This window comes from Rattus rattus, chromosome 4, assembly GCF_011064425.1.
Source record: "Rattus rattus isolate New Zealand chromosome 4, Rrattus_CSIRO_v1, whole genome shotgun sequence".
In the NCBI taxonomy this organism is placed as follows: Eukaryota; Metazoa; Chordata; class Mammalia; order Rodentia; family Muridae; genus Rattus; species Rattus rattus.
The window spans coordinates 22,899,843-22,925,313 of record NC_046157.1 but is presented as its reverse complement, the minus strand read 5'-3'; the positions used below and the strand labels follow the sequence as shown (position 1 = coordinate 22,925,313).

At 45.5% G+C, this 25,471-nt stretch overlaps 1 protein-coding gene across 1 annotated transcript in view; it reads right to left on the bottom strand.

Annotated features, from left to right (window-relative positions):
- Gpr156 (G protein-coupled receptor 156) overlaps positions 1-25,471 on the bottom strand; it is a 92,999-nt gene that overhangs the window by 48,383 nt on the left and 19,145 nt on the right. Inside the window, exons 2-3 of the mRNA XM_032900190.1 lie at positions 18,196-18,643; positions 17,298-17,434 (exon numbers count right to left, since the gene is read on the bottom strand). Coding sequence (XP_032756081.1) covers positions 17,298-17,434; positions 18,196-18,291 — 233 coding nt within the window. The 5' untranslated portion in view covers positions 18,292-18,643. The remainder of the gene's footprint in view (positions 1-17,297; positions 17,435-18,195; positions 18,644-25,471) is intronic.

The following is a 25,471-nucleotide window of genomic DNA, read 5'->3' as shown; positions in this document are numbered from 1 at the left end:
AGCTTTGAGTTTTATATAGTAGCCGAAGAATTTGAATGAGAATTAGATTCCAGAGTCTGGGCAGACCCACAGCCAGAAGCTGAGAACTTAAAATCATGGGAAGTGGTGAGCAAGGACTGAATACACAAAGACGTGCATGACCAGGAGACACTGGGGGAAAGAAAAGGATGGGTTGAGTCCACCAAAATCAGACTCTGAATATGCGGAAACCCCTCAGGGTGGGGCCAGCTAGGCCCAGACTGGCTGGGACACCTTCCCCAGTTCTAAGACTCTGGGCCAGCAATGGGGCATCAGAAAGGAGTGAACAGACTTTGGCCGGTGTGGTCTGTTCCCTTTAGCCTTTCCTCAGGGTGTGCTGAACTGATTTGGTGGCTGTTGGGACACATTCTGTACCCAAGGAAGTGTTCATTTGGTCAGGCGCTGGAATGAAAACAGACAAAAGCCCAGGCCCACGACGGTACACTAGGTTTTGGGGCCAAGCTCTAACATCCCAAGGGGCATCCAGGCGGGTGCCAGTGCCACTGGGGGTTGATCTTTAGGCACCGTGGGGACATCTGCACAGTAGAAGTGTCTGGGGCCCAGAAAGTGGTAGTTTTAGTTTGAAGGTTGTAGATGACCCTGCTAGAAGATGAAATTTAATGTTAAGCAAATCTAGGTTGTTAATTTTCTCAGCCCCAGAGCCAAGGTAGTTTTCCAGATTCTGGGGGAGGAACTGAAGGGAACTTGGTTCCTTGCAATCCTAGGCTGGAGGCCATGTCACATCCAAAGTGAAAGTTCAGAAGGGAAAGAGTCATCGTGGTGTTCCAGAAACAGTGTGGCCAGTTGGTATTGCGGCCTGCTCTTTCTCCTCCTCTCCCACTTCTTTTAAAGGTCCAGGGTGTGTATTTAAAGATGTGTAAGGGGAAAAAAGGTTTCTAGAAATCTATACTTAACAGATAAGTGACTCCAATTTGCTGGTTCTTTTCTGCTGAGGCATGATTTCCAACAAACAAAACACACTAATAAATCTATCAGGGGCAAGAAAGGCAGTGGGAGACAGCTGCAGCTGCGCCATCCAGGAGTGAGAATGATTAATTCCTACATCTGCTCAGTCAGACCTAAACAAAGGTCATTGTGCATAGATTAGCATGGTAGTCACCACTCCTCCCACCACAGACAGACAGACAGACAGGCACACACACACGCACACACACACAGACACACACAGACACACACAGACACACACACACACAGACACACACACATACACACAGACACACACACAGACACACGCACACACAAACAAACACAGACACACACAGACACACAGACACAGACACACACGACACAGACACAGACACATGCACAGACACACACACACACACACAGACACATGCACAGACACAGACACACAGATACACGCATACACAGACACACAACACGCACACACACATACACACACACACACACAGAGAGAGAGAGAGAGAGAGAGAGAGAGAGAGAGAGAGAGAGAGAGAGAGAGAGAGAGACATGGGGTTGGGGGAGAGTTGCTTGCCATCACACATACACACACAGAGACACATGCACAGACACACACACACAGACACACACACAGAGACACACACAGACACCACACGGGCACACACACATACACACACACACACACACACACAGAGAGAGAGAGAGTCAGAGAGAGGAGAGTGCTTGCTATCACACACACACACACACAGACACACACACACACAGACACACACACACACACACACACACACACAGGACCTAAGGAGAGAGTCACTCGCCATCACACACAGACACAGACACACACACAGACACACACACACACACACACACACACACACACACACACACACACACAGGAGGTTGGGGAGAGTCACTTGCCATCACACACAGACACAGACACAGACACACACAGACACAGACACACACACACACACACACACACACACACACACACACACTACACAGGATGGGGGGAGGGAGGAGAGTCTCTCGCCATTGCCACTGAGAACTGCAAAATTCAAAATGCTTGAAAATATGTTTACTTCTCTGGTGAGTCACACAGATAAAGCAAGCCCCAAGCCTCATGGGAAGAAGGGAAGACCGCACCGGGATCAGTTGTGGATTAATATCAGCTTGTTTTTCGAATCTAGTTAGTACTCCTGTTGAGTAAAATTTGGATATGTGGTTACATTTCCAAAAGCAAAGGAAGAGGGAAACTTTTGACGAGGTCTTGATTTGGTAGTTTGGTCAGAGGAGGAAAGGCAGCTGAGAACGTGCATGGGAGCATATGCCGCACTATTCTGCGCTCACCGCTGTGGCAGAACGCCACAGACGTGATTTTATTTTCTCTAACTCCAGGAGGTTGGAAGTCCAGGAAGCCCAGAATCATGACTGGGCCAAGGTAAAGCACCCCTTCCTGGCTGGCAGACAGCTGCCGGCCTATGGAGTCCTTGACGGCCTTTCTTCTGGAGCAGCGGTTGCTTCTGCAATCTGTGCTCTCTGGACAACAGCCTTGAGGGACTAGTGCTGTGACCTAATTTAACTTCAAACACTGTCTCCAAATACAGTCACACTGGGACACGTACATACAGTCACGCATGAATTCGGGGAGCACAGTGCTCATGGCATCTCTAATTATTTAAATGGGGTGTTTGGAAGTTGACTCTTGGTCCTCATGCTCCACAGTCCCCTGAAGGCGTAGCTACTTCCTGTTTATGACTCCTGTAATTACAGATTCCCGACAGATTGCCTTTAAAAGGTAATGACTGTGGATAAGGAAAACCTTTTCTTTTCTTTTTCCAAGACAGGATTTCTCGGTATAGTCCTGGCTGTCCTTGGAACTCACTCTCTAGTCCAGGCTGGCTTTAAACTCAGAGATCCACCTGCCTTTGCCTCCCAAGTGTTGAGATTAAAGGTGTGCACCGCCACTGCCCAGCCAATAAAGCTATTGTGTGGTTCTATGAGTTACCCTGAAGCGAACACCTATGTGACCATAACCCAAGTCCAAAACAAAAACATAGCTACTTCATAACCTTTCCCTCTTGCTAAAGGCAAGACACTTCATTGACTTCAGGACTATAATTAGTGAGTTCTGACTTCGAACCTTTTATTGAAGGGGAATCGTACTGTGCCTGACACTTTGTGACTGGCATGTCAACACCTGGCTTAGTTATCCCCATTTTGGAGCTGTCAAAAGTAACGCCGTGGACATCTGTTGATAAGTTTTGATGTAGACATATCCTCAGATCTAGGATTTAATCGCTGCCGTTCAACATTCGGGGCAGGGGGCGGGGGGCGGGGAGGGGGAGTCTCAAAGGACATCCATAGCAGCTGAACTGTTTTACGTTCCCACCCGTAGGATGTGAGCACTGTAGCCTCAACAACACTGGTTAACTTTTTAATTACAGCCCTCCCAGTGGGTGTAAAGGGGTGTGTGACTGGGTTTCCTGTGCCGCCTCCTCCCCAGTTCATGATGTGCCTGCTGCACTTCCCGGCCCACTTATACTGCTTTCCAAGACGGTTCAACCAATCTGTAATCTTTATCACAAGGTGAGCTTATGCTCTGCTGGAGCCTGGGACTTGAAGCACAGTGGGCAGAGCTGGGTTTTGCCTTCTGTTATTGAGTTGTAAGCATTCTTCAGATATCCAGGTAGAAATCCTTTACCTGATATACGATTTTACCACGTTTTCTTTTTTATGATTTGTTTGAATTTTATGTGCATTGGTGTTTTTGCCTCTCTCTCTCTCTCTCTCTCTCTCTCTCTCTCTCTCTCTCTCTCTCTGTGTGTGTGTGTGTGTGTGTGTGTCTGTCAGATCCCCTGGAACTGAAGTTACAAATAGCTGTGAGCCGCTATGTGAGCGCCAGGAATTGAACCTGGGTCCTCTGGAACAGCAGAGGGGACTATATCTGGCTCTTAACCACTGGGCTACTCCTCCAGCCCCTTTATTCAATAAGCTTACTTCATTTTCTTCACGATGCTCTTTGGAGGGCAATGCCAAAGCTATTGCTTGTTCTAAGATTGTGTTTTTAATTATGTGGATGTGCAGAGTGAGGCGGCGGGCAGGGAGTCTGAGGTGGGTGCAGTGCCTGAGAGCAGAGGCATTACGTCCCCTGGAACTGTAGCTACAAGCGATCACGAGCCACCTGATCTGGGTGCCGAGAACTGAACTCTGGGCCTTTGCAAGAGCAGTGCATGCTCTTAAGCGATGAGCTGTCTCTCCATCCTGGGGGCGCAGAAGTTTTAGCTTTGCTGATCTCGAACTTTTTTCTTTTGCTGTGGGTACTTTCGTTGCTATTCAATGTTCAATGGAGTCTTTTGATAAACAAGTTCTTGGGGGGTGTTGTTTCTTTTGTTCTTCTGTTTGTTCTACAGTTATTTGGTGCATGTGTGCACATAGCACGAACCACGCCGCATGTGGATGATAAAGTACAAGTGACAGGAGTTGGTGCTGTCTGTCTGTCCTCCCACGTGGGTTCTGGGGATCAAATCCAAGTACCTTTATCTACTGAGCCATCTTGCTGGACCAAGCTCTCTTCCTGCTCTTTTTTTTTTTCTTTCTTTCTTTTTTTTTTTTTTAAATCAGTGGTATATAAATAGTCTTACAATAGTCCACTCTGTATTTACAGTATAACTAATCATTTTAGCTCTCAGTATCCCTAATGTAGACATAAATAAGAATATTTTTTTCCAGAAAAAATAAGTTTTGTTCTTATAACAAACTGACATATATCATTTTTGGAGGTTTTCATCTTGTGGAAAAACCTCACTGATACTTTTAAAAACATGGTGAAGAAAACCACATAGAGTCAGGCATGAGGTGGTCTGGAGTCTGAAATAGGAGGAGTCCCATTGATTCGAGGCCAGACTGAGCTCCACACTCAGTTCCAGGCTACCTAGGGCTACGAATGAGACTGTCTCAAAAACCAAACAAATCCGAACAGAACAGAAAAAACAAACAGATAAATTCACCCGTATAAGTGTGCAATTAAAACACCCACACCAAACACACCTCTTCAGCCAGCATGCAGCTCAAGAAAGGAAGCCGACTTCTTCATGAGAATCCTGCACTTTGCTCTGCTGGTCACCACGCCACCTCCCCTTCTCTCCCTCCTGACCTAGGTTCTGTCCTGACTTCTGAAGGTTAGCTTGTCTGTGGGGTCACGCAGGGTACAATCTCTGTGTCTGGCTTCTCCTTGATCAATACGGTGTTTCTGAGAGGCTTCCGTACTGTGGTAGGAAGTTGTAGACCACGGTCATTTACTGTGTAGTGCGGAGCCATGGGATGTGTCTGAAGGTACTGAAGTGTTAGATCATTGATGGACCTTTCAACTGCCTCCAGTTTCTCCACAGTTCTGCTAGGGCATGAACATGGGCCGTTAAACCAAACCGATATCTCAGTATGGTTCCCAGGGCAACACTGTTGAGAGATGACGGGCATTAGAAGGTGATTTGGGTCATGTAAGCACCAGTCTAGAACGGGTTAATGCCCACCTCATGGCGATAGGCTTGATCCTGGTTGGTTAACATGAAGGCCAACATGGTATAAGATCAAGATGACCCCCCCATTTTTGGCCTCTTTTGGGTATTTTTAGCTCTCTGTTCTTCTGTCACGTGATACAGCCAGAGACCCCTTACCCAATAGTAGCACCGTTTCTGTTTGGGCTTTCCAGCTCCCAGAGTCACGAGGCAAACAAAGCTCTTTTCTTCATCTGTAACCTAGCCTTAGATGTCCCGTTACAGCAATACGAAATGGTCTGAAATAGGTTTGTTATAAATAGCACTGCTAGGGATATTCTAGTAAGTGTATTTTGGTAGCAGCGTGTGTAGTTTTGCTGGGATTTCAGACACACGGGGTATGAATATGTTCAAAGTTTATAGATGTTGCTAGACAGTTTTGCAAAGTGAACGTATCTATATTTACTCTCGGACACCACATGAATATAGCCTGCACATGCAGCGGTGATCTCGAGAGCCTATGTCTGAGGTAGACTATGCTGTCTAAGGCTGTGCAATGCGTTCTGACATTCACACAGTGCCTGAAATCATGAGGTAAGCACCTATACTCCCATAACAATACACCAGGGTCCCTATTGCTCTTCATCTTCTCCAAACTTAATCGTGTCCATTTCTTTTTCCTACTAGACATTGTAGTAAGCCTGTAGGCTATCCACTGTGACTTCAATATGTGTGATTCTGATCGACCTTTATTTGTGTATTGGCTAGCCAGATGTATTTGTTTGGAAAGTGTTACTGCATATCTTTTATCCATTAAAAAATTCCATCATCGTATCGTGTTTTATTTTGCCATGTTTGGTCATTATCTCGGAGAAGTCTGTTCTTTTCTGGTGAGAGACAGAAAGGGAGTGAATCCGGAGGGGGGCAGAAGAGGGAAGGAACTGGGAGGAGTAGAGGGAGGAGAAACTATAATCAGGATATTTCGTACAAGAAAAAGAACACATCTTCAATAAAAAAGACAGTGTATTTTTTTCCTGTTTTTCTTATTGATTTATAGTTCTTTATTATGGATAAAAATCCCTTACTATATATATGTTGTGAATATACTCTCTCACTCTACAGCTTGGCTACCTTTTTTAATTAGCATTTTTAACAAACAAAAACTTTCAGTATCTATCTGTCTATCTATCTATCTATCTATCTATCTATCTATCTATCTATCTATCTATCTACTTATCAACAATATCTCTGTCTGTACTCTTGACTGTCCTGGAGCTTGATATGTGAGCAGGCTGGCCTCAAACTCACAGAAGTCCCCCTGCCTCTGCTTCCTGAGTGCTGGGATTAAAGGTGTGCACTAGTACACTCACCCTTTTAGTTTTAATGTAGAGAAATTTAGCAACCTTTCTCTTCCTGAATAATGGTTTTTATACCGTAGTATAAAACACTATAGTATTTCCTATCTTGATTCAATAATGCCGGAAGCGGATTCTCTTTGTCCCTTTCATTTTTAGCCTGGAGCCCATTCTGTCTTCAAGTGTACACAATGGCACCATCGGAGGGGCTGGAGAGATGGTTTAGTGGTTAGAAGCACGTTCTGTTCTCTCAGGACATGAGTTCAGTTCCTAGTGCACATCAGGTGGCCCATAAGCATCTGTAACTCCAGTTCCAGAGGTATTTGATGCCACTTCAATTACTGTTCTCATTCTCTCTCTCTCTCTCTCTCTCTCTCTCTCTCTCTCTCTCTCTCTCTCTCTCTGCCTCTCTCTCTCTCTCTCCCTCTCTCCCCTCTCCCTCCTTTCTCTCTCCCCTCTTCCCCTCTCCCCTCCACCCTCTCTCTCCCAAACAATAAAAACAAAATTTAAAAAGAATAGTACTATTGAAACTAAGCATTCAACCCTCTCAGTACCAAGCCCTCTTAGCTTAGACAATAAAGGGCCCTGCCCCTCGAGAGCCTCTTCTATGCCCTGACAACCCTCCAGTGGTGGTACAGTACACGAAGCAGAGGAAGGAGTGGATGTGCTCTGCTGGGGACCTCAGCCCAGGCCGGTACCCACTTACTACCCAAAAGTAGAAGATAGCCAAGAGGCACTGTCCAAGCACCCCTAGGAATTTCTACGTTTTACTATTAGGTACCTGGATGAAGGCACCTGGAGCGATGGTTTTATTTAAGGAAGTTCTGCACAGCTCCATTAATTGTTAATAGTCTATTCATAAAACGACAGCTAGACCTCCTACCCAGTGGAAGTCAAGCAATGTTCTTTCACAGCTCCAATTCCTATCGTGGCTGCCGTAACATTCAGGGCACATTAATTACACCGACCTACACAGGTACCCATGGACTGCTTCTCTGACCTCCTCGGCTCCTATCTCAGCTCATTTCCTCTCCACAGACATATCCTTGCTTTGCTTTGAACACTGGGCATGTTCCTACTTCAGGGTCCTTGTACTCTGCTCCTCTGTCTGGGTTGGTCTTTCCTAATGACTCATTTCTCAAGCCAGTCTACTCTCAAGTGTTACCTCTTAGTGAGGTTTTCCCTGGCCACACTATCTAAGTTAGCCTTGCTACCCTGAGAACTCGTGTTCACTATCTCTGTTCACCAAAATCCCATACATTTATGTTTGTTTTCTGACTCATTCTTTGAGAAAACATATTCCATGAAGAATGTGATTTTTGTTGTTGTTATTCTTTGTGTGTATGTGTGTCTGTCTGTCTGACTGTCTGTCTGTCCATCTGTCTAATTTAAAAGACAGGGTCTTTATCTAGTCCCAGCTGACCTAGAACTCCATTTGTATAGCAATCTGGCCTTGAACTCCCAGATCTGCCTGCTCAGAGAGCTGAGAGTAAAGACCTGCTGGCTCCAGTAGAGTTTATAAGCAAAGCCACCCGTGTAAGACCCTGACTGCATGAAGGCCTTCTAAAAGTACAGCCCACCATGACCAATATTGTGCCAAGAGTGATGGGTTTCAGTGGGACGATGGGGCTTGGACGACTGGAGCTTGCCATGTCATGCGTGGGGCCTGGGGCCTGGGGCCTGGGGAGGGAGTAAGCAGTAGGCCAAAGGTTGCAATGAAAGGCAACTGCTTTGCTACATACTCTCTGTGTAGAGCCGAGACTGTCTGTCTTCCAAGAGCTTGTCATTGTACTTGATTTTATTCCAGGCCAGCTAAAGGGTTCCTTTGGGAACCAGCACAAACTGGGTTCAATGGAGAGCAAAGATGAAAACCCCAGGAGCCTGGGTGTGCCATCGGTAGACTAATTGCCAAGGAATTGCAAGGTCCTCGGTTCTGCCCTCAGTACCACTAATAAACAAATACATAAATGCTAACAATTCAGGAAGAGCAGCTGGAGAGATGACTCAGTGGTTAAGGGTACAGGACCAGGGTTCGATTCCCAGCATCTCCGTGGCAGCTCATATCTGCCTGTAATTCCAGTTTTAGGGACCCGTGGGTCCATATCTGGCCTCGGAGGGCACTGCATGCACACGTGGTGCCCAGACATGCATACAGGCAAACCACCAATGAAAATAAAAACAAATTTTAATTTTTTAAAAAAAGTTTCAAGGATCTCATTATTTGGTAAGAGAGTTAAAACTCCCTCCTCCCAATTCAGTAAACCCCACCCACCATCAGCTGTAATGGCACAATGACAGGTGTGTTCAGCTGTTCTTCTCTCTCTCTCTCTCTCTCTCTCTCTCTCTCTCTCTCTCACATCTATCTATCTATCTTTCTATCTATCTATCTTGTATATATATATGTGTATGTATCCATCATATACATATGTATGTATGTATCATGTACATATTTATGAATCTTGTGTATATATATGTAGTATCTATTATGTACATATGTATGTATCAATCATGTACGTATGTATGTATGTATGTATGTATGTATGTATGTATGTATGTATGTATCCATCTATCTAGTGTGCTTGTGTGTTTGCAAGCGGAGGTCTGAGGACAGCTTGTGGGAGACAGCTCTGTCTTTCCACCATATGGGCCCCTGGAGTTGAATTCAGGAGGCCAGGCTTGGTGGCAAGTGCCTTTTCTATTTAATTATCTTGCCAGCCCAGGTGTCTATCTATTTTTATTTTAAGTTGCTTATTTGTTTTTGGTTTACTCAGACAGAACTTTTACTATGTAGACCAGGCTGGTCTTGAACTCATGATCCTCCTGCTTCTGACTTCTAAGGCTTGTGCCACTACGCTTGGCTGGTTATGTGAATCCACGCACATGTACGCATGGTTCATCTAGGCTGAGTATCCATCTAGGCCTGTCTGCCTCGTGGCTAAAGAGCACCAAACCACTGGGCTGACACTGCCCATTTGGATCAACCCTACTGCATCGTTAACCTCCACATACTCACCCATATTCCACCACACACAGGACCCAAGAGAGACCTTCCTTGTGTACTCCCTTACTTTTGATTTGCACCTCTCTTCCTGCCCTGCTCCCACATGCCAGTGACACCCGACCTCATGACACTGCACCTAGTTTTAGCTCGCTGCTTTGGAAATGACAACCCGAATAACAGTTTCCTTCTACGAATCTTAGTTTCTTGTGGTGGGAGAGCCAGGATCTGTTCCTGGTCCCTCTGCCTCATCCAGCCCCTGACCTTGCAGAGTCATCCTAACCTGAGCTACACGGTCAGTGTTCATCCCGGGATGGACTGCTTCTCTCTCTTCAGCAATCACCATGCCAAGGATTACAGCAACGATCCCAGAACTCCAGCGTGCAAGCTTTCCCTCAGCCAGAAGGGATTGGTATTGCTAGCCTGTCCTTCTCCTCACCTTGCTCCCGGCTCCAATGAATCAAACCACAACGATGACAGGCCTAGGACAATCAATATGAAAAACAGCGCAGATCCTACAGGGCAGCCAGGCATTAGGCTGCGGACTGGATTTTAAAATTAATTTCTTAAAAGTCACTTTACAAGGCAATGAATTTCCTTATGGCATTTTCATAATTCTTTGTTTTGTTGACCCTTCCCCAGTCTCCAACCCTTCCTGCTGGTCCTCTCCCTCCCCCACAAGCCCCTCTTATGCTTGAAGGCTTTTCTATTTTTCTAAAACAGAATGTATCTTGATTTGCTCATGTTTCTCTTCCCAGGGGACAGATAAATTTCAAGGTCTCAGAAGCCCATAAATCATATTTTACACAGTACCCCGGGTATCTAAGTATTCAGCTCACTAAACATCCCCTATTGATGGTAATAAGGTCAGCCTCGCTCAGACGATAAAACACTCTGAGAAATGGGACGGATGAAGAGAAGGTGCGTTAAAGACTTCTCCAGAAAGAGTGGAGATGCTAAGGACTCCTGTGGTGAAGAGCGCTGATGTGAAACCGGAAAGGCGGAGAGTCCTGGAAGGGTACAAGGCAGGGTTTGGGAGCCAGGGTGTGGCTCTTCCCAAGGCAGACGAGGTGAACACAGCAATGCACGCTGGAGTGTGAGACTCAGCTCTGCCAGAGGACCCACGTGACGTCTGACAGGGAGGAAGCCGTAGAGGGGTGAGGAGGGCATAGAAAGGGTACGTTCAGTCTGGGCATCCAACTGTCACTCCTGCAGATATGGAAGGTGGCTTTATGCAGAGCTCTGAGGTAGATGCAGAGGTGTGTGGGCCCGGGAACCACCCTGTACTCCCTTGCTGGGTACTCCAAGACACGGGTTCTCTACCCAGGCCCTCCTCAGGACTGTTTGTGTAATACATGGGCAACCTCGGAATTGCATCGGGTTGCATCCTCTTCTCCTCTCTCCTCCCCGCCCCTCACACACCTAACTTATTTATGTCCCACACAGGCTATGCAAGCATCCACCACGCGCCTTCCTTTCCTCGTCCTCTCCGGATGTGAACTGTGTCCACAGGTCGTTCATTTTCCTGGGAGCCATCGAGTCTAACACTTGATGCCTACTGTTACTGTCAAGAGTGTTGACTACTTTGACTCTGAACCAGGGGACTTTTGTCTTTTGCTAACATTCACAAAATAATAACAGGGGTTGGGGATTTGGCTCAGTGGTAGAGCGCTTGCCTAGGAAGCGCAAGGCCCTGGGTTCGGTCCCCAGCTCCGAAAAAAAGAACAAAAAAAAATAATAATAACAGGTTAAGTTGGAGTGTTATAAGTAGAGTCAATATCCACGTTCTACACAATCCTTATAACTCTTATTTCTCAGACAGCAACATTTTACTGAAGATTGTGATGGGAATTCCAGCATCGGCTATGAGATACAACAAGATGTCAATCTATCATCTATAACTATCATCTCTAGTAATAGGAAAATAAAGCCTCAGAGTAAAAGGGCTTATTGAACAAGGTTAGCTTGTCGTAGAACGTACAACGTACACCCTCTTTTGTGCATGTCAGAGTAGGCACCAGGAGAGCTTCCCGTATGGCCTAAAGTATTCAATAGTTTTAACAGTAAAGTTAGTGTGATCCTTATAGTTTAATAAGAATGTTACTAAAGGAATATTCTTATTTATACATTCATACAGAATCTAAGGGAATTTTCTTCTATATTAATTATTAATATCTAGTAAGTTAGCAGATGGTTTTAAGATACTTGACAAGCCCTTTAGAAAAACATATCATATACTTTATTCCACATGAGGGCCTTCTCAGAAACATAAGAAGGTTTGTGTAACATTTATTTTTTTATTGGATATTTTAAAATTTACATTTCAAATGTTATCCCCTTTCCAGTTTCCCGTCTATAAGCCCCCTATCCCATCCCTCCTCCCCCTTCTTCTATGAGGGTGTTTTCCCCACCTATCCACCCACCCCTTCCCGTCTCCCTACCCTGACATTCCCCTACACTGGGGGGGGTCCAGCCTTGGCAGGATTAAGGGCTTCTCCTCCCGTTGGTGTCCAACAAGGCCTTCCTCTTCATTTTGTGTGTATGAGTGTCTGAACATGTAAATCTGAGTACCATGTGTATGCAGTGCCTTTGGGGCCAGTAGAGGGCGCTGATGCCCTGAGGCTGGAAGTGCGAGAAGGCAGGTGCTGGGAATTGAACCAGTCTCTTAGAAGAGCAACCGGTGAGTCAGCCCCAGTACAAGCTCCTTCTCATGCATGTGTCTCTACTAACAAGGTGGAAACACAGAGCTTTCTAAGTTTCCCACGTGACCTTTCATAATTCCTCTTTCCTGTCTCTTTTTGCCAACCTCACCCACTCGCAGTCAACTGCTGACCCTTCTGCTAGTACGAGCTAGCTATCAATGGATTACTTCTCTAGGACTTTGTGTAACTGGAATTATAAAAAATAGTTTTTGCCTTGTCTCTTTTACTCAGTATAATTATTTCCAGATTTATCTATATTTTTCCAAATCAGCAATTCATTCTTTTTACTACTGAATAGAATTCTATCACATGAGCATATAGTGTTTTTTCTGTATTCACTTATTGATGATATAAAATAGTCTATTAAAATATAGTTGTTATGAACTTTGGTTATAAGTCTTTCTATAGACATAGAGTCATTTCTCTTAAGTAAAAACTCAGGAGTAAGATTGCTGGGAAAAGAATTTTGAAAGAAACCAGTGGGCAAGTTTTTCACAATAATTTTACCACAGTACACTCTTACCAGCAGCTTATGCCGACAAAGGGAAGTATTTTATCAGATTTATAAATGTTCCATAGCTTTTTTTAAAAATACTCTCCAGGGGTTGGGGATTTAGCTCAGTGGTAGAGCACTTGCCTAGCAAGTGCAAGGCCCTGGGTTCGGTCCCCAGCTCCGGAAAAAAAAAGAAAAAAGAAAAAAGAAAAAAAATACTCTCCAGATTCTCTTCGGAAGATAAGTTTTATTTCATTCTTAATATTTTATTGAAGTTGAATCTTTCAATATTTTCTTTTATAGATTGTACTTTTGCTATTTTATGTAAGGACTATTTTTCCAGGATCACAGAAATTTCCTATTGTTTCTGAGTAAACATTACAGCTTGGTATTTTAGATTTGAACATGGTACATGGTGTAGGTCAAAGGCACGTCTTTGATGTGGGTATCTAGCTTTCCCAGTGTCCTTTGTTGAAGAGAGTGAACTTTACCTTAAAATGCCTTTGCTCTTGGTCTTCTGTGGGCCACAGAAGTGTGCGTTTACTTCTATGTGTTCTCTGTGTCTATATTTGCCAGTAAAACCTGAGTTTATTACCGTGTCTTTGTGGTAAGTCCTGAAATTGGGTGGGTCCTAGTGACTTTATACTTTTTGAAATCTGAGTTGGGAATTCTAGGCTCTTCAAGTGATCATATATCATATACATATATGTGTATATACACACATATATTATATACACATATTTTCATATATTTGTATACACATATTATATATAATATACATCTATGTATACATATATATACATATATTATATATACATATATTATATTATATATATAATGGGGCATGTAACTATGATTGGGTTTGTTTTAAAAATCTATTCCTTTGGATTTGCTATATAATTAGATTATCTGAGAATAAAGACACCATAGGTTTTTATTTGGTTTTTAGAAGTAGGTCCCTTTGAAGACCCTATTGTTAAAGACATCGTATACCTGAGTCATTGAACATGGAGAAATCTAACTGCTATTCAACTGGACTACCTTTACTGGCTACCTTTCAGTGTTGGAAGGTTCTGTTCATGCTACTGTGGGGAAAAGACAGTTATCAAGCTTACCTAACTCTGAACCCTGTGAGCTCCAGGATTAACCTTTCTGGCAAGACAAACTCACCTGTGCACAGCTGAGGGAACGCTATGGGAGTAACTAGTTTTTTTAAGTGGATTGAGGCCCAGTCCATGAAATGAACCTATCCCCAAGACTGTCAATGGGGCCCAGAACCTAAGGATAGCTAGGTCACGGGCCCCAGGGGGAAATCCACCACTATTATTCTGGGAAATCAACACAGCAGTAAAATGACTCCTACTGACTTATTGCTATATCCATGGATCAATACATCACTCAGCCTTCATCAGAGAAGCTTGCAGATGGCAATTAGTACAGAGCTTCGCAGCTGCTCAGCCTACAGAAAAGGAGAGTGGAGAGCGCTCAGCTTTAAATGGATGTCTCATATATCAAAGCCCTCTCCTCACAGGCCTATGAGGAAGAGGGGTCAGAAAGACTGTAAAAGCCAGGGATAGTAGATGACTTCAGGGAATGTTTCTTAGACATAACAGGGTATGCATACATGCATACACACACACACACACACACACACACACACACTTATGTATGAAGACACACATAGATACACACACACAGACAGACAGACAGACAGACACATATACAAACAGACACACAGCCTCAGAACTGTTTGTTTATTTTTTTAAAGAGTATACTGGGGCTGGAGAGATGGCTCAGCCGTTAAAGGCTAGGCTCACAACCAAAAATATAAGAGTATACTGTAGCTGTCTTCAGACACATCAGAAGAGGGCATCAGATCTCATTTACAGATGGTTGTGAGCCACCATGTGGTTGCTGGGATTTGAACTCAGGACCTCTGGAAGAGAAGTCAGGGCTCTTAACCACGGAGCCATCCTTGTTTTTGAGAAAGGGTTTGTTCGTGCAACCCTGGCTGTCCTAGAATTCACTCTGTAGACTGTGGGACTGTGAGAGGTAACCTGGTCCCCAGGTGAACTAAGGCTAGAAGCCCCTGAGACCCTAAAGGGACAGTAGGAACTTTGCCTGCTCCTGGGCACCGGGCCCCTGTCACTAGCTGCAGTCTTCCACGTAAGGGCAATGCCCCAAGCCCTCCACATGAGGCTTTCCAAATGAGGAAAAGACCTGAGGTCATGTAGGCTCAAGACAGATCTCCACGCTAATGAGGTACACAGAGGCCTGAAGCTTAGCCAATAAGCTTTCCTTCTCATTCATGCCTGCAAAAGGCATTTAATCCCAGGCCCACCCTGAGAAGTGGGGTATGGTTTCACATCTACTTTCCACCACACCCATAAACGATTCAGAACCATAGACTGCCTCTTTTCATCGAGATCCTCAGTGGGGAGCCATAGAGAAGGCCTTTGCCTATAGCTGCCTTGTAATCTCCAGCAGAAGGCCTCTGCACTCCCAGCCACGACTGCCACCAAGTCCAAGCTTGCTGCCTGCCATCAAGCCAGGGACTCTATGCGGGACCGGCTGGACTTCCCTCCCCCGCACCCCTCCCCGTAGATCCAGCCTGCGGGCCCAGATTCCATTCTCAGCTCTTCCACAACTTCCAGCAGCGCCTGGGTGTCCAAGAGCCTGAGAACCCCACTGCTTCAGACCTGAGGACCCCTGAGCCAACTTCAGCTGTCCCATGCCTCAGACTGTGCTCTCTTGCCCCTGAACAACAGCATCAGGTAAGCACAGTCAAACTTTCCACATCCCACCTCATGGAGCAGCCATGCCCTGTGGTGGAGCAAATGCAGAACCCAAAACCCTACTACAGTAGACCAGGGCTGGCCTGGAACTCAGCGACTCGACCTCCTCCATCTTCTGAGTGCCACCAAGCCTAGCTGAATCCTTTGATTGTTAATGTTGCTTCTTTGAACAAATTTCACTGTCTACTACAGCACTTTTTAAAATGGGTTATTTTATCTTTCCTTTCATAAGCTACTTTACCGTATGATGTATTTTGATCCACAGTGTTTCTTTTTTTCTTTTTTTTTTTCTTTTTCGGAGCTGGGGACCGAACCCAGGGCCTTGTGCTTCCTAGGCAAGCGCTCTACTACTGAGCTAAATCCCCAACCCCTCCACAGTGTTTCTTATCATCTTGTTCCTTATAAATATTCTGACTTAATAAATTTCATATATACAGGAGTTATGTTTTTCTAGAAAACCATGACTGACAGAGTAAGTCCCAGGTATTCACACAGCTACAAGCTGGAGAGATCAGATCCTCTACACATGGGCCTCACTGTCGGGCGGCCGACGACACAGCAGTCTAGAGCAATCAAGTGAAGAACAAGGCCCACCCTGGAGGGTATCATTCATACCCTAACAACTAAGGGAGCACGCTCCCTGGCAGTCTCAAATTAAGACTTCCTTTCCTTCTGTGGGAAGGGAGGTTTAAACTTTACTCTCTGGTGTGTGTGTGTGGGGGAGTCAGAGGACAACTTGTAACAGTTAGTTCTTTCTTTCTACCATGTGTCAGGGTGTCAGGGATCAAAATCAGGTCCTCGAGCTTGGCAGAAAGCTCCTTTACCCACTGAACCACCTCACTAGCTGGGAAGGGAGACTGTCTCAATTCCTCTATAGACAAGGATGACCTTGAACTCCTAATCTTCCCACTTCCCCTCCTGAGCTCTGGGATTACAGACGAGCATCACCATCTGGTTATATGTGCCCCATCTGGTTATATGTGATGCTGCGGACTGAACCCAGGGCTTTGTGGATGTTAGGCAGGCACTTTTCCAACTGAGAAGCCTCTCCAGCCCAAAGTTTCTTTTGTTTCAGCAGACAAAACTTGCCCCTGAATGCTTTCAACCACTGGTTTACTGGGAGCAAATTACAAAGGAGACAGGGATATCTTTGTATAATTTGCTGACGGGGTGCTTGTTTACATTATAGAAGTCGTGTAGGTCTCTACCCTACACACATGCTCTTTATGGTTCATTTCTTGGCAGCGCTCACCACTTGGATTTAAGCATCCTTCCTTCCAAGACCACCAAACACACTCGGTGTGCCCATTATGCGACAATCTGTTCTAAGCCTTAGAGGCCCAGTGGGGAACATGACAGACAAGGTCCCTATGGTCACAGGCTTTGCATTGGGGGACCCTGGCTAGGCTAGCTGCTCTTGGTGCCAAGATGATGTCAGCATTCTGGGTTTCACAGCTCTGGTTGCAGGGGACGAGACTCTAGGCAGGAGGCTGCTTACCTGTTCTTCCTGCAACGGATCGTGAAAGCCAGAAAGAAAAGCACCAGAAGTAGCCCACAGCTGAGAAAGGTCCAAATAACACCCAGGAGGGCAGGAGACAGTGGGGAGATGTCCAAACTACCATGCTGGGAGTCGGTCTGGAGGAAGACAAAAAAGAGAAGTGGTTAAGAATGAAGGATCACACCTTTACTCTGAGCACTCACACTCATGCGGCAGAGGCAGGTGGATCGCTGAGATCCAGAGCAGCCCGGTCTACAGAGCGAGTTTCAGGACAGCCAGGGCTACACAGGGGAACAAACCCAAAACCAAATAAAAGAATAAAGGCTCTACAGACAGCACCAAAGCAGGGCAATGTTTGTCCTACGTGGGCAGTTCCTCCTCCTCCTTCTCCTCTTCCTCCTCTTCTCTTCTTCTTCCTCCTCTTCTCTTCTTCTTCTTTCTTCTTCTTCCTCTTCTTCCTCCTCTTCCTCTTCCTCTTCTTCCTCTTCCTCTTCCTCCTCCTCCTCCTCCTTCTCCTCCTCCTCCTCCTCCTTCTCCTTCCTCCTCTTCTTCCTCTTCCTCTTCCTCCTCCTCCTTCTTCTTCTCTCCTCTCTTCCTCTCTCCTCCTCCTCCTTCTTCTTCTTCCTCCTCTTCCTCCTTCTCTTCCTCTCCTCTTCTTCTTCCTCCTCTTCCTCTTCCTCCTTCTCCTCCTCCCCCTCTTCCTCCTCCTCTTCTTCCTCTTCCTCCTCTTCCTCTTCTTTCTCCTCTCCTTCCTTCTCTCCCTCCTCCTCTTCCTCTTCCTTCTCCTCCTCTTCTTCCTTTTCCACCACAACCGCCACCAACACCACTACCACCACCACCACCACCACCACCATGCCCGCCACTGTATACATGTGTTGCACCATGGTTGCTCACTCACAATGGTTGTCTTGCAAAGATCATGAAGGGGTCTCTGATCCAGCTCTTGGCCAGGAAAACTGTCACAGAATTCAGAGCAGTTGATTTCCGGCTCCATGTCACCACATGCCCCTCTCTGGGCATCTACTCAGTCTTAGCTACTCCCGGTCAAGGATGGGACCATTCCCTGAAGCCCAGAAACAACTCCGGTCTTTCTGCCAGAGGCTTCATCTCAGAGCCGCCCGCAGATTCCAAATCCTCCGGGGTTTAAAAAGAAAATGGATCCAAGTAGAAGTGAAGGGTTGTCTCATCAGTCTCCCTCGTCAGACGTACTTGAAGACCAGATGCTCTTCAGCTGCCCTCGCTGCAGTGAGTACCACATGATCAAGAGTGGGCATCTCAGGTCACAGGATAGATCCTGGTTCACCACCAGAGGGCAGTCAGCGCTCCAAGTGCTCCCACACTGGGCCCTGGAGGGAAGCAATTGGACTGGCTAACAAACACGCACACACAGGCTTAAAATAGTTTTACTATCTTAATTTATACAGGGTTATATTCAATCATGTGTAGGTATAAGCTTTTAAATGTCACAATAGTTTAAAACAGAAAATGTTTTAACGCATACATTTAAAACCCATTGCACTAGATACTTTAGGAACCGATAAAGTACATCTCATAATTTCTAGGTAAACATCTCTGCACCTTCTCGAATCTTCTAATGGCCAAGCTCTTTCAAAACCTTATTTTAGATTCCTAAGGCACATCATCCCCTTTTCCCAAAGGGGGAATCTCCAAAATTCACGTCCTAAGATCTCTCCACACAGTTCCTCGCTTAAGCTCTGTTTGACCCTAGGGGTTCTGTGATCAAGAGCCCATATTGTCTCTTGTCTCTCAGAATGAGGAAGAACCTTCCATGTCCAGACAGCCAGGTTTCCCAAAACGTGTACTGGTTTTTATCTAATTATTTATTTTTAAAATTTAATTGATTTTTTCTTACTTATTCACTTTATCTCCTGGTCACACCCTCCCACAATCCTTCCCCGACCCCGTCCTCTTCTCCTCTGACCAGGTGGGACCCCTTGGTATTCCCCCACCCTAACACTTCAAGTCTCTTTGAGTCTAGGTGCTTTCTGTACCATTGAGGCTAAACAAGACAGCCCAGCTAGAAGAACATATCCCACATACAGCTTTCGGAGAGCCGCCGTTCCAGTAGTTTGGGACCCATATGAAGACCAAGTTGGCATTTGTAACATATATGTAGGGAGGCCTAGGTCCAGCCTGGGTATATTCTTTGGTTGGTGGTTCAGTCTCTGAGAGCCCCAGGGGTCCAGGTTAGTTGACTCTGTTGGTCTTCCTGTGGAGTTCCTATCCTCTCCTAGACCCATGTACTGGTTTTTAAATTGTCAGAGTCATGGAGCTTCGATGGGCTAGTCGGATTCAAGGGAGAGGGGCTGGGTAACTGACTGAGGAGATGTTATTCCTGTCAGAAAATATTCATAATATAAATACTGTGATCCGAAGAGAAGCCAAGGCAGACACCTGTAGTCTCGGTGCTTGGAAGGCTGAGCTGGATATGCAGGAGTTGACCAGCCTGGCTACCAAGCAAGATGTGAGGAAGAGAGGGAGGGGAGGAGAGAGAGAAGTGGGTGGGGCCCGTGATCCATGGGTCTCAGACTGGACAGGCCTGAGTCTTATCCCTACTTTTAAAAACCAATCCATCCTTTAATAGAAAAACAAAACAGATTTGGGGTTCATCGAGGGAATGTAAGGGGTTGCCATTTCTGCTTTGTGTTTTTTAAAAGCACCCAGAATAGGGTGTGTGTGTGTGTGTGTGTGTGTGTGTGTGTGTGTCTGTGTCTGTGTGTGTGTGTCTGTGTGCGCGCGCACGTGCAGATACTTGGACAAATAATAATTGCTACTAATCAGTAGTCACTGAACACTAAGCCCATGGTTAAAACAGAGCAATTGTGACAGGTGCCGAGTGTCGTCTGGAGTCTGTACTTAGACTGAACAATATAGCGCCAGGTGTAGCCCAGCCACTGGCCTCTCCCGTGTTCCTGAATTATTTACCAGCTTCGTGACAGAGCAATCACAAGAAATTTAGAGTCTGCTGCCTCCCATCAAGCGTTTGAATTCTTGTGCTGCCTGGACAGATGACTGAATATAAAGTTAGGAAGCAAACAAGGCATGGCTCTCCGTATCCCGACTCCGTTGGAATTCCAACGGGAAGGGCTCTTTCTTTCTCTCTTCCTCTCTTTTCTTTCCAGCCACCCCCTACCTCACTACTGAGTATGCTAGCAGTGAGCGATCTCACAGACCACAGAGCAGACTACATTATGATAGTCTGGAAGGACGCGTGTTTTCATAGTGTCTTCCCCAGCATATTGGTAAACCGAAGATCTAATTTTTGGCTTGATAACTCTTTGTCGTCTGGACCATCCTTTGAAGGGAGGATGTTTGGCAGCGGGCCTGGCACTCTCCAACCAGTTCCAACAGCTACAATCATTGCCAACTGTGCCCGGCGTGTGCCAAATCGAGACTCCCTGGCATAGTGAGAGATTTCGTTCCTTTGAAAACACAGAAATGTTATGAGAATATGTTTTTTGTTTTAATCCCAGGTGTGGGAATATGGGGCTGCTTTGGACTGTCCACAGCAGCTGACTATGATGTGTCTCATGCTCTGACAGGGGCCTTATGTTGCCAGCTGAGGATAGTTTACATTTGGCATTCTGGGGTCTCCTCAGAGGGCGTACAAATGTCAGAGGCTGGAAGCACGGCTACTGCTGCTCCTCTTCCTCCTGTGGCTGGTTGGTTGATGACAAAGGTCAAACTTGCCCCAAGGACTCCCTTAATCAACAGGAAGTAGTCTAGCAAGATCAACACCCCCTTTCCCCTCTAACCTGCTTGCTTTCCTCCTACCTAGTGTTGGAAGGTTGAGAAGGGTGCGAGGAAGAAGAACCCAATCACTTAGCCAAAAGTCTGGTTACACCCTAGTAAAGACACAGGCTACATCATGTACTCAAAGGGACCCAGAGAAGCACAGCTTTGGAAGCTAAATTAAGAAACTCTCTGGTCCATGAATATCCTGTGTGGGAACCTATAGACTATGATATTAGGTTTCCACATGGGGCAGGTATACAGTCCCAAAGACGGCACTCGGTCACAGAAATTCACAAATGAACAATCCCAAGTGCACTGTGCCAGTGTCACAGTGTTGACACACTCCTGAGCTCAAGTTCTGCAAGGGTGAAGGGCTCAGCCATCGAGAACTGCTGCAGGCCTCAGTGCTGACTGACTGGGGCAGGGGCAGTCAGAGAGGGTAATGGAGAAGCATCAGATCATCTGATAGAGTTAGAACCAAGGCTCAAGGAGTAAAGTCTGCCAAGTCTTTCTTAAAGCAAACCCACTCCCATATCTCCACCCATAGACTCCCACCCTGGGGATGCTATGCTAATGTTACACACAGGAGCAGACCCAACACCATGTGCTTACAATGTATTTAACAGACACTACAGACTTATTTTCCAAGACCGTGTTTTATGGGGCTTTTCAATAGTCTTACAGTCTATTTATTAACCTGTTTTAGTTTTTATTATAAATAATCCTATTATTTTCTGGTGGTTACGTGACCACCATCTATTAGCAAGTTATTTTGCAATTCATAGAACTTCTGCTACTGCCCAGGAAGAATTCACTACTATGAGAATTGCTTTACTCCCGTAAATGACTTAAAAACCAGACAAAACATATGAAGCAAAATTTTTTTTCAGACATTGGGCAACAGATCATAGGAGACATTCTGCCTGAGGCAGATTCTGGGGTGGGGCACAAAGAGAAAGAATCAAACCAAACAGAAACTAGATGTCTTGCTGAGGTGGGGGGAGGGAGTTGAGGGGTGCTGGGATGGTGTAATTGGTAAGACAGTGCAATGGAGAAGATGAAGAAAGAGAGAGGGTTTGGGGAATCTGCAGGAAGACCCAGTCTTTTCTGAGCTCAGATCTTTGCATGGGTGCAAGAACTCTCTACTTAGAGCTGAAGAAGGAACCGGTGACAGGCAGCAGCCGGGCAATCCCTAGAGCTGCAAGCACACAGTGTTCCAGCAGCCAGAGTAGAGACTCACGCTGTGCAGAACGCTGAAAGCGTCTTCAGGAAAGTCACACTGTAATAGCTGAACTGAATTAACCGTAGTTGTAAGGGTCCTCGGGCTGGCCCTAACAGTGCTTCAGAAAACACAAAACCCATGAAGGATGGGAACAATTCACAACGAATTCATCTCTTTCAACAACACAACCCAACTCTTCTGGAGCAACACAGCAGGGTCTAACGTCAACCACATAAAATTAGAGGTGTCTATCATCCAGGAGCTGGAGACATGGCTCGGCTGGTAAAATGCTTGCTGCACAAACATAGGACCTGGGTTCAATCCCCAGCACCCACGTTTGTTTGTTTTAAAGCCAAACACGGCAATGTACACTTATTTATTTACGTAATTATTTTATGTGCACTTTTTCGTGTTTGGCCTGCATGTATGTCTGTATGACGGATCCACTAGAACTTGAGTTACAGACAGTTGTGGGCTGTTATACGCATGCTGGGAATTGAACCCCGGTCCTCTGGACGAGCAGCTAAGGCTCTTAGCCACTGACCCACATGTCCAGCCCCCAGCAATGAACTCTTACAATCCCAGCACTGGGGAGGTGGACAGGAAGATCCAGCCAGTGCAGTGGGATTTGTAAGCTTAGGGTTAAGGAGAGACTCTGTCTCAAAGAGTAAATGTAAGAAAATTGAAGGAGACATGCTAGTCAAGCTCTGGCCTCTTCGTGTGCCTGTATACACATTTATACATACGTGCCCCACATGAACATGTGTATACAAATACACACACAAACACATGCAACATCCAATAAACATGCCAAGCATTTAACGATACAAAATAAATATGGCCCGCGGATGTAAAAGTAATAAATATGCCTCACGAATATAAAAGTGTAAAACATAGTTTGATGGAAACAGATAACAGGAGTGACACAGATGGCCCCAAGAGACCTTAAAGCAACCGCTATACACAGACAGGTTTTTCATCACAAAACCTGAGATGGCTCGGGAAACGATACAAAGAAGAGCTGAACAGAACCCCCTCAGATAAAAATAGAATATCTGAAATAAAATATCCTAGGTTAGACACTGTAGAAGGAAATGCTGGTTAACTTAAGGACTTAGCAAGAGAAAATACACACAATGAAGCATGGAAGGGAAACGGTGAGCATCGCGATGTCTGGACACGGGTGAATGCTGTTGCAAGGGGAGAGGGTGGGGACAGTTTGAAAGAAAGAGCCCAGAAACTATGAGAACTAGGTACTGTAAGCAATGGGTAGTTTCTGGATGAGGAGAGACAGTTGTTGGTTTTTTTATTATAAGGTGTGACCCCTTAGATGGTCCTGTGCCCATGTATATATGAGCAGCTGAAATTTGACTCGCTGGGATAGATCTATCTGTCTGTCTGTCTGTCTGTCTGTCTGTCTGTCTGTCTGTCTATCTATCTATCTATCTATCTATCTATCTATTATCTATCTCTATCCTTTTATCTATTTATCATCCATTTATTTATCTCTGTGTGTGCGTGCGCGTGCGTGTGTGTGTGTGCATGCATGTGTGTGTGTGTGTGTGTGTGTGTGTGTGCACGCGCAAGCATATGTGTATACAGAGGACATAAAGTTAGGAATTAGGGTGGATCTGGTAGGAGTTGGAGGAAGGAAGAATTGTGAATGTGACCAAAATGCTTTGAGTGCATATATGAAATTCTCAACAACTAATAATAAAACATATTTTAAAAAAGAAATGCCAAGCTAGGCAGTGGTGGCTCTCCCTTTAATCCCAGCACTCAGGAAGCAGAGGCAGGCGGATCTCTATGAGTTCAAGGCAGGCCCGGTCTACAGAGTGAGTGAGGACAGCCAAGGCTACACGGAGAAACCTTTTCTTGAAAAACAAGAAGTGCCAGAGGGAAGTCTTTGTGCCAAAGTAAAATGGTTCCCGACCGAAATGTGGAATCCAAAGAGATGGACAAGGTAAATTCAACTGTGTGGCTATTTCTTCCAGATTAAAACATGGAGGGGAGGGAGACATATAGGCTCATGAAACTCACAAGAAACCCAGAGTCAGGAGGCTTAAGAAACTTACAAGACTCACTGGAGAGAAAAGACTCCGAAGGCCTGTCTCTAAGGTTCTATGTGCACAGTCATTTGATTGCCTGCAGGCTGGGCAAGGAGCCCAGCAGCAGCGTTCACGAGTTGTCACCCAGGGTGAGGTGGGCTTTGCTTCAGCTCCCCAAGTCACCATGAGCTTAAGGGTAGCCCTTTACTCATGCTCTGTAAGTAATTGATAGGCTCCTTGGTTCCCACACTGGACTTGGATGGAAGTATTAACTTGAACAGTCCATGCCTACCCTTTCTGGGGTAAATAGAAATAGTAACCCCAGAAAAAAGTACCACAGTAATGGGAAAAGGTTATTTTTAAAGATATGCCTACAAGCACATATGTTAGGAAATGTGTGAGTATTGAATTGTCCTTTACATTCAAACCACATATATTTTCTATTTCTCAAACAGTCACCTTGGATCTCATTCTCACTTTCAGTCGAGTATGGTCCTGCCCTACTAATAATACATTGGGATCATGAAGGCCTGGGAACTCAGTTCAGAGGGAAGGAGAGTAGTGGTCTAGTATGTCCTGGGCTGTAGGTTTGATTCTCAGCACCACCCACTAAAGCATAACAAACAAACTTAGATGTTCTCACAGATCTCCATGACAGCGAACTCTCTCCCCCTGTCCCTCCTTTCTCTGTCTGTCTCCTTCTCCATCTCTATCTCTCTTCGTCTCTCCCTTTCCCTCTCCCTCCCCGACACCCCTCAAGATGCCGTTGCTTCCAGAATGCATACAATTCTTTTGAGTTGTAACATGGCAGTCTCTGTCGGAGACACCTGGAAAACAGTGGTGACTAAAAGAAAGACCTCTTTCACCACAGAGCGTCAGTAGGGAAGTTGAACAACGACCAGCAGGTGCAAGACACAGGTGAGACGTTATCTTCAAAACTATCGAGGACGATGGAGGAAAAGGCAGAGCAGGGAAAGAGCATTTGAGACGATTGGAGAGGTTATGGGGAGATCTCAAATGAGGTGGGTCGTATTTTCCTCATGAGTCTAAGTCTGAGCCTAAAAAACAAAATCCAAGTCCAATCCTGCCATGAAAACTATATTATAGCTTTCCACAATAAAAGCTTCTCTGTTGTCACGTGGAACAAG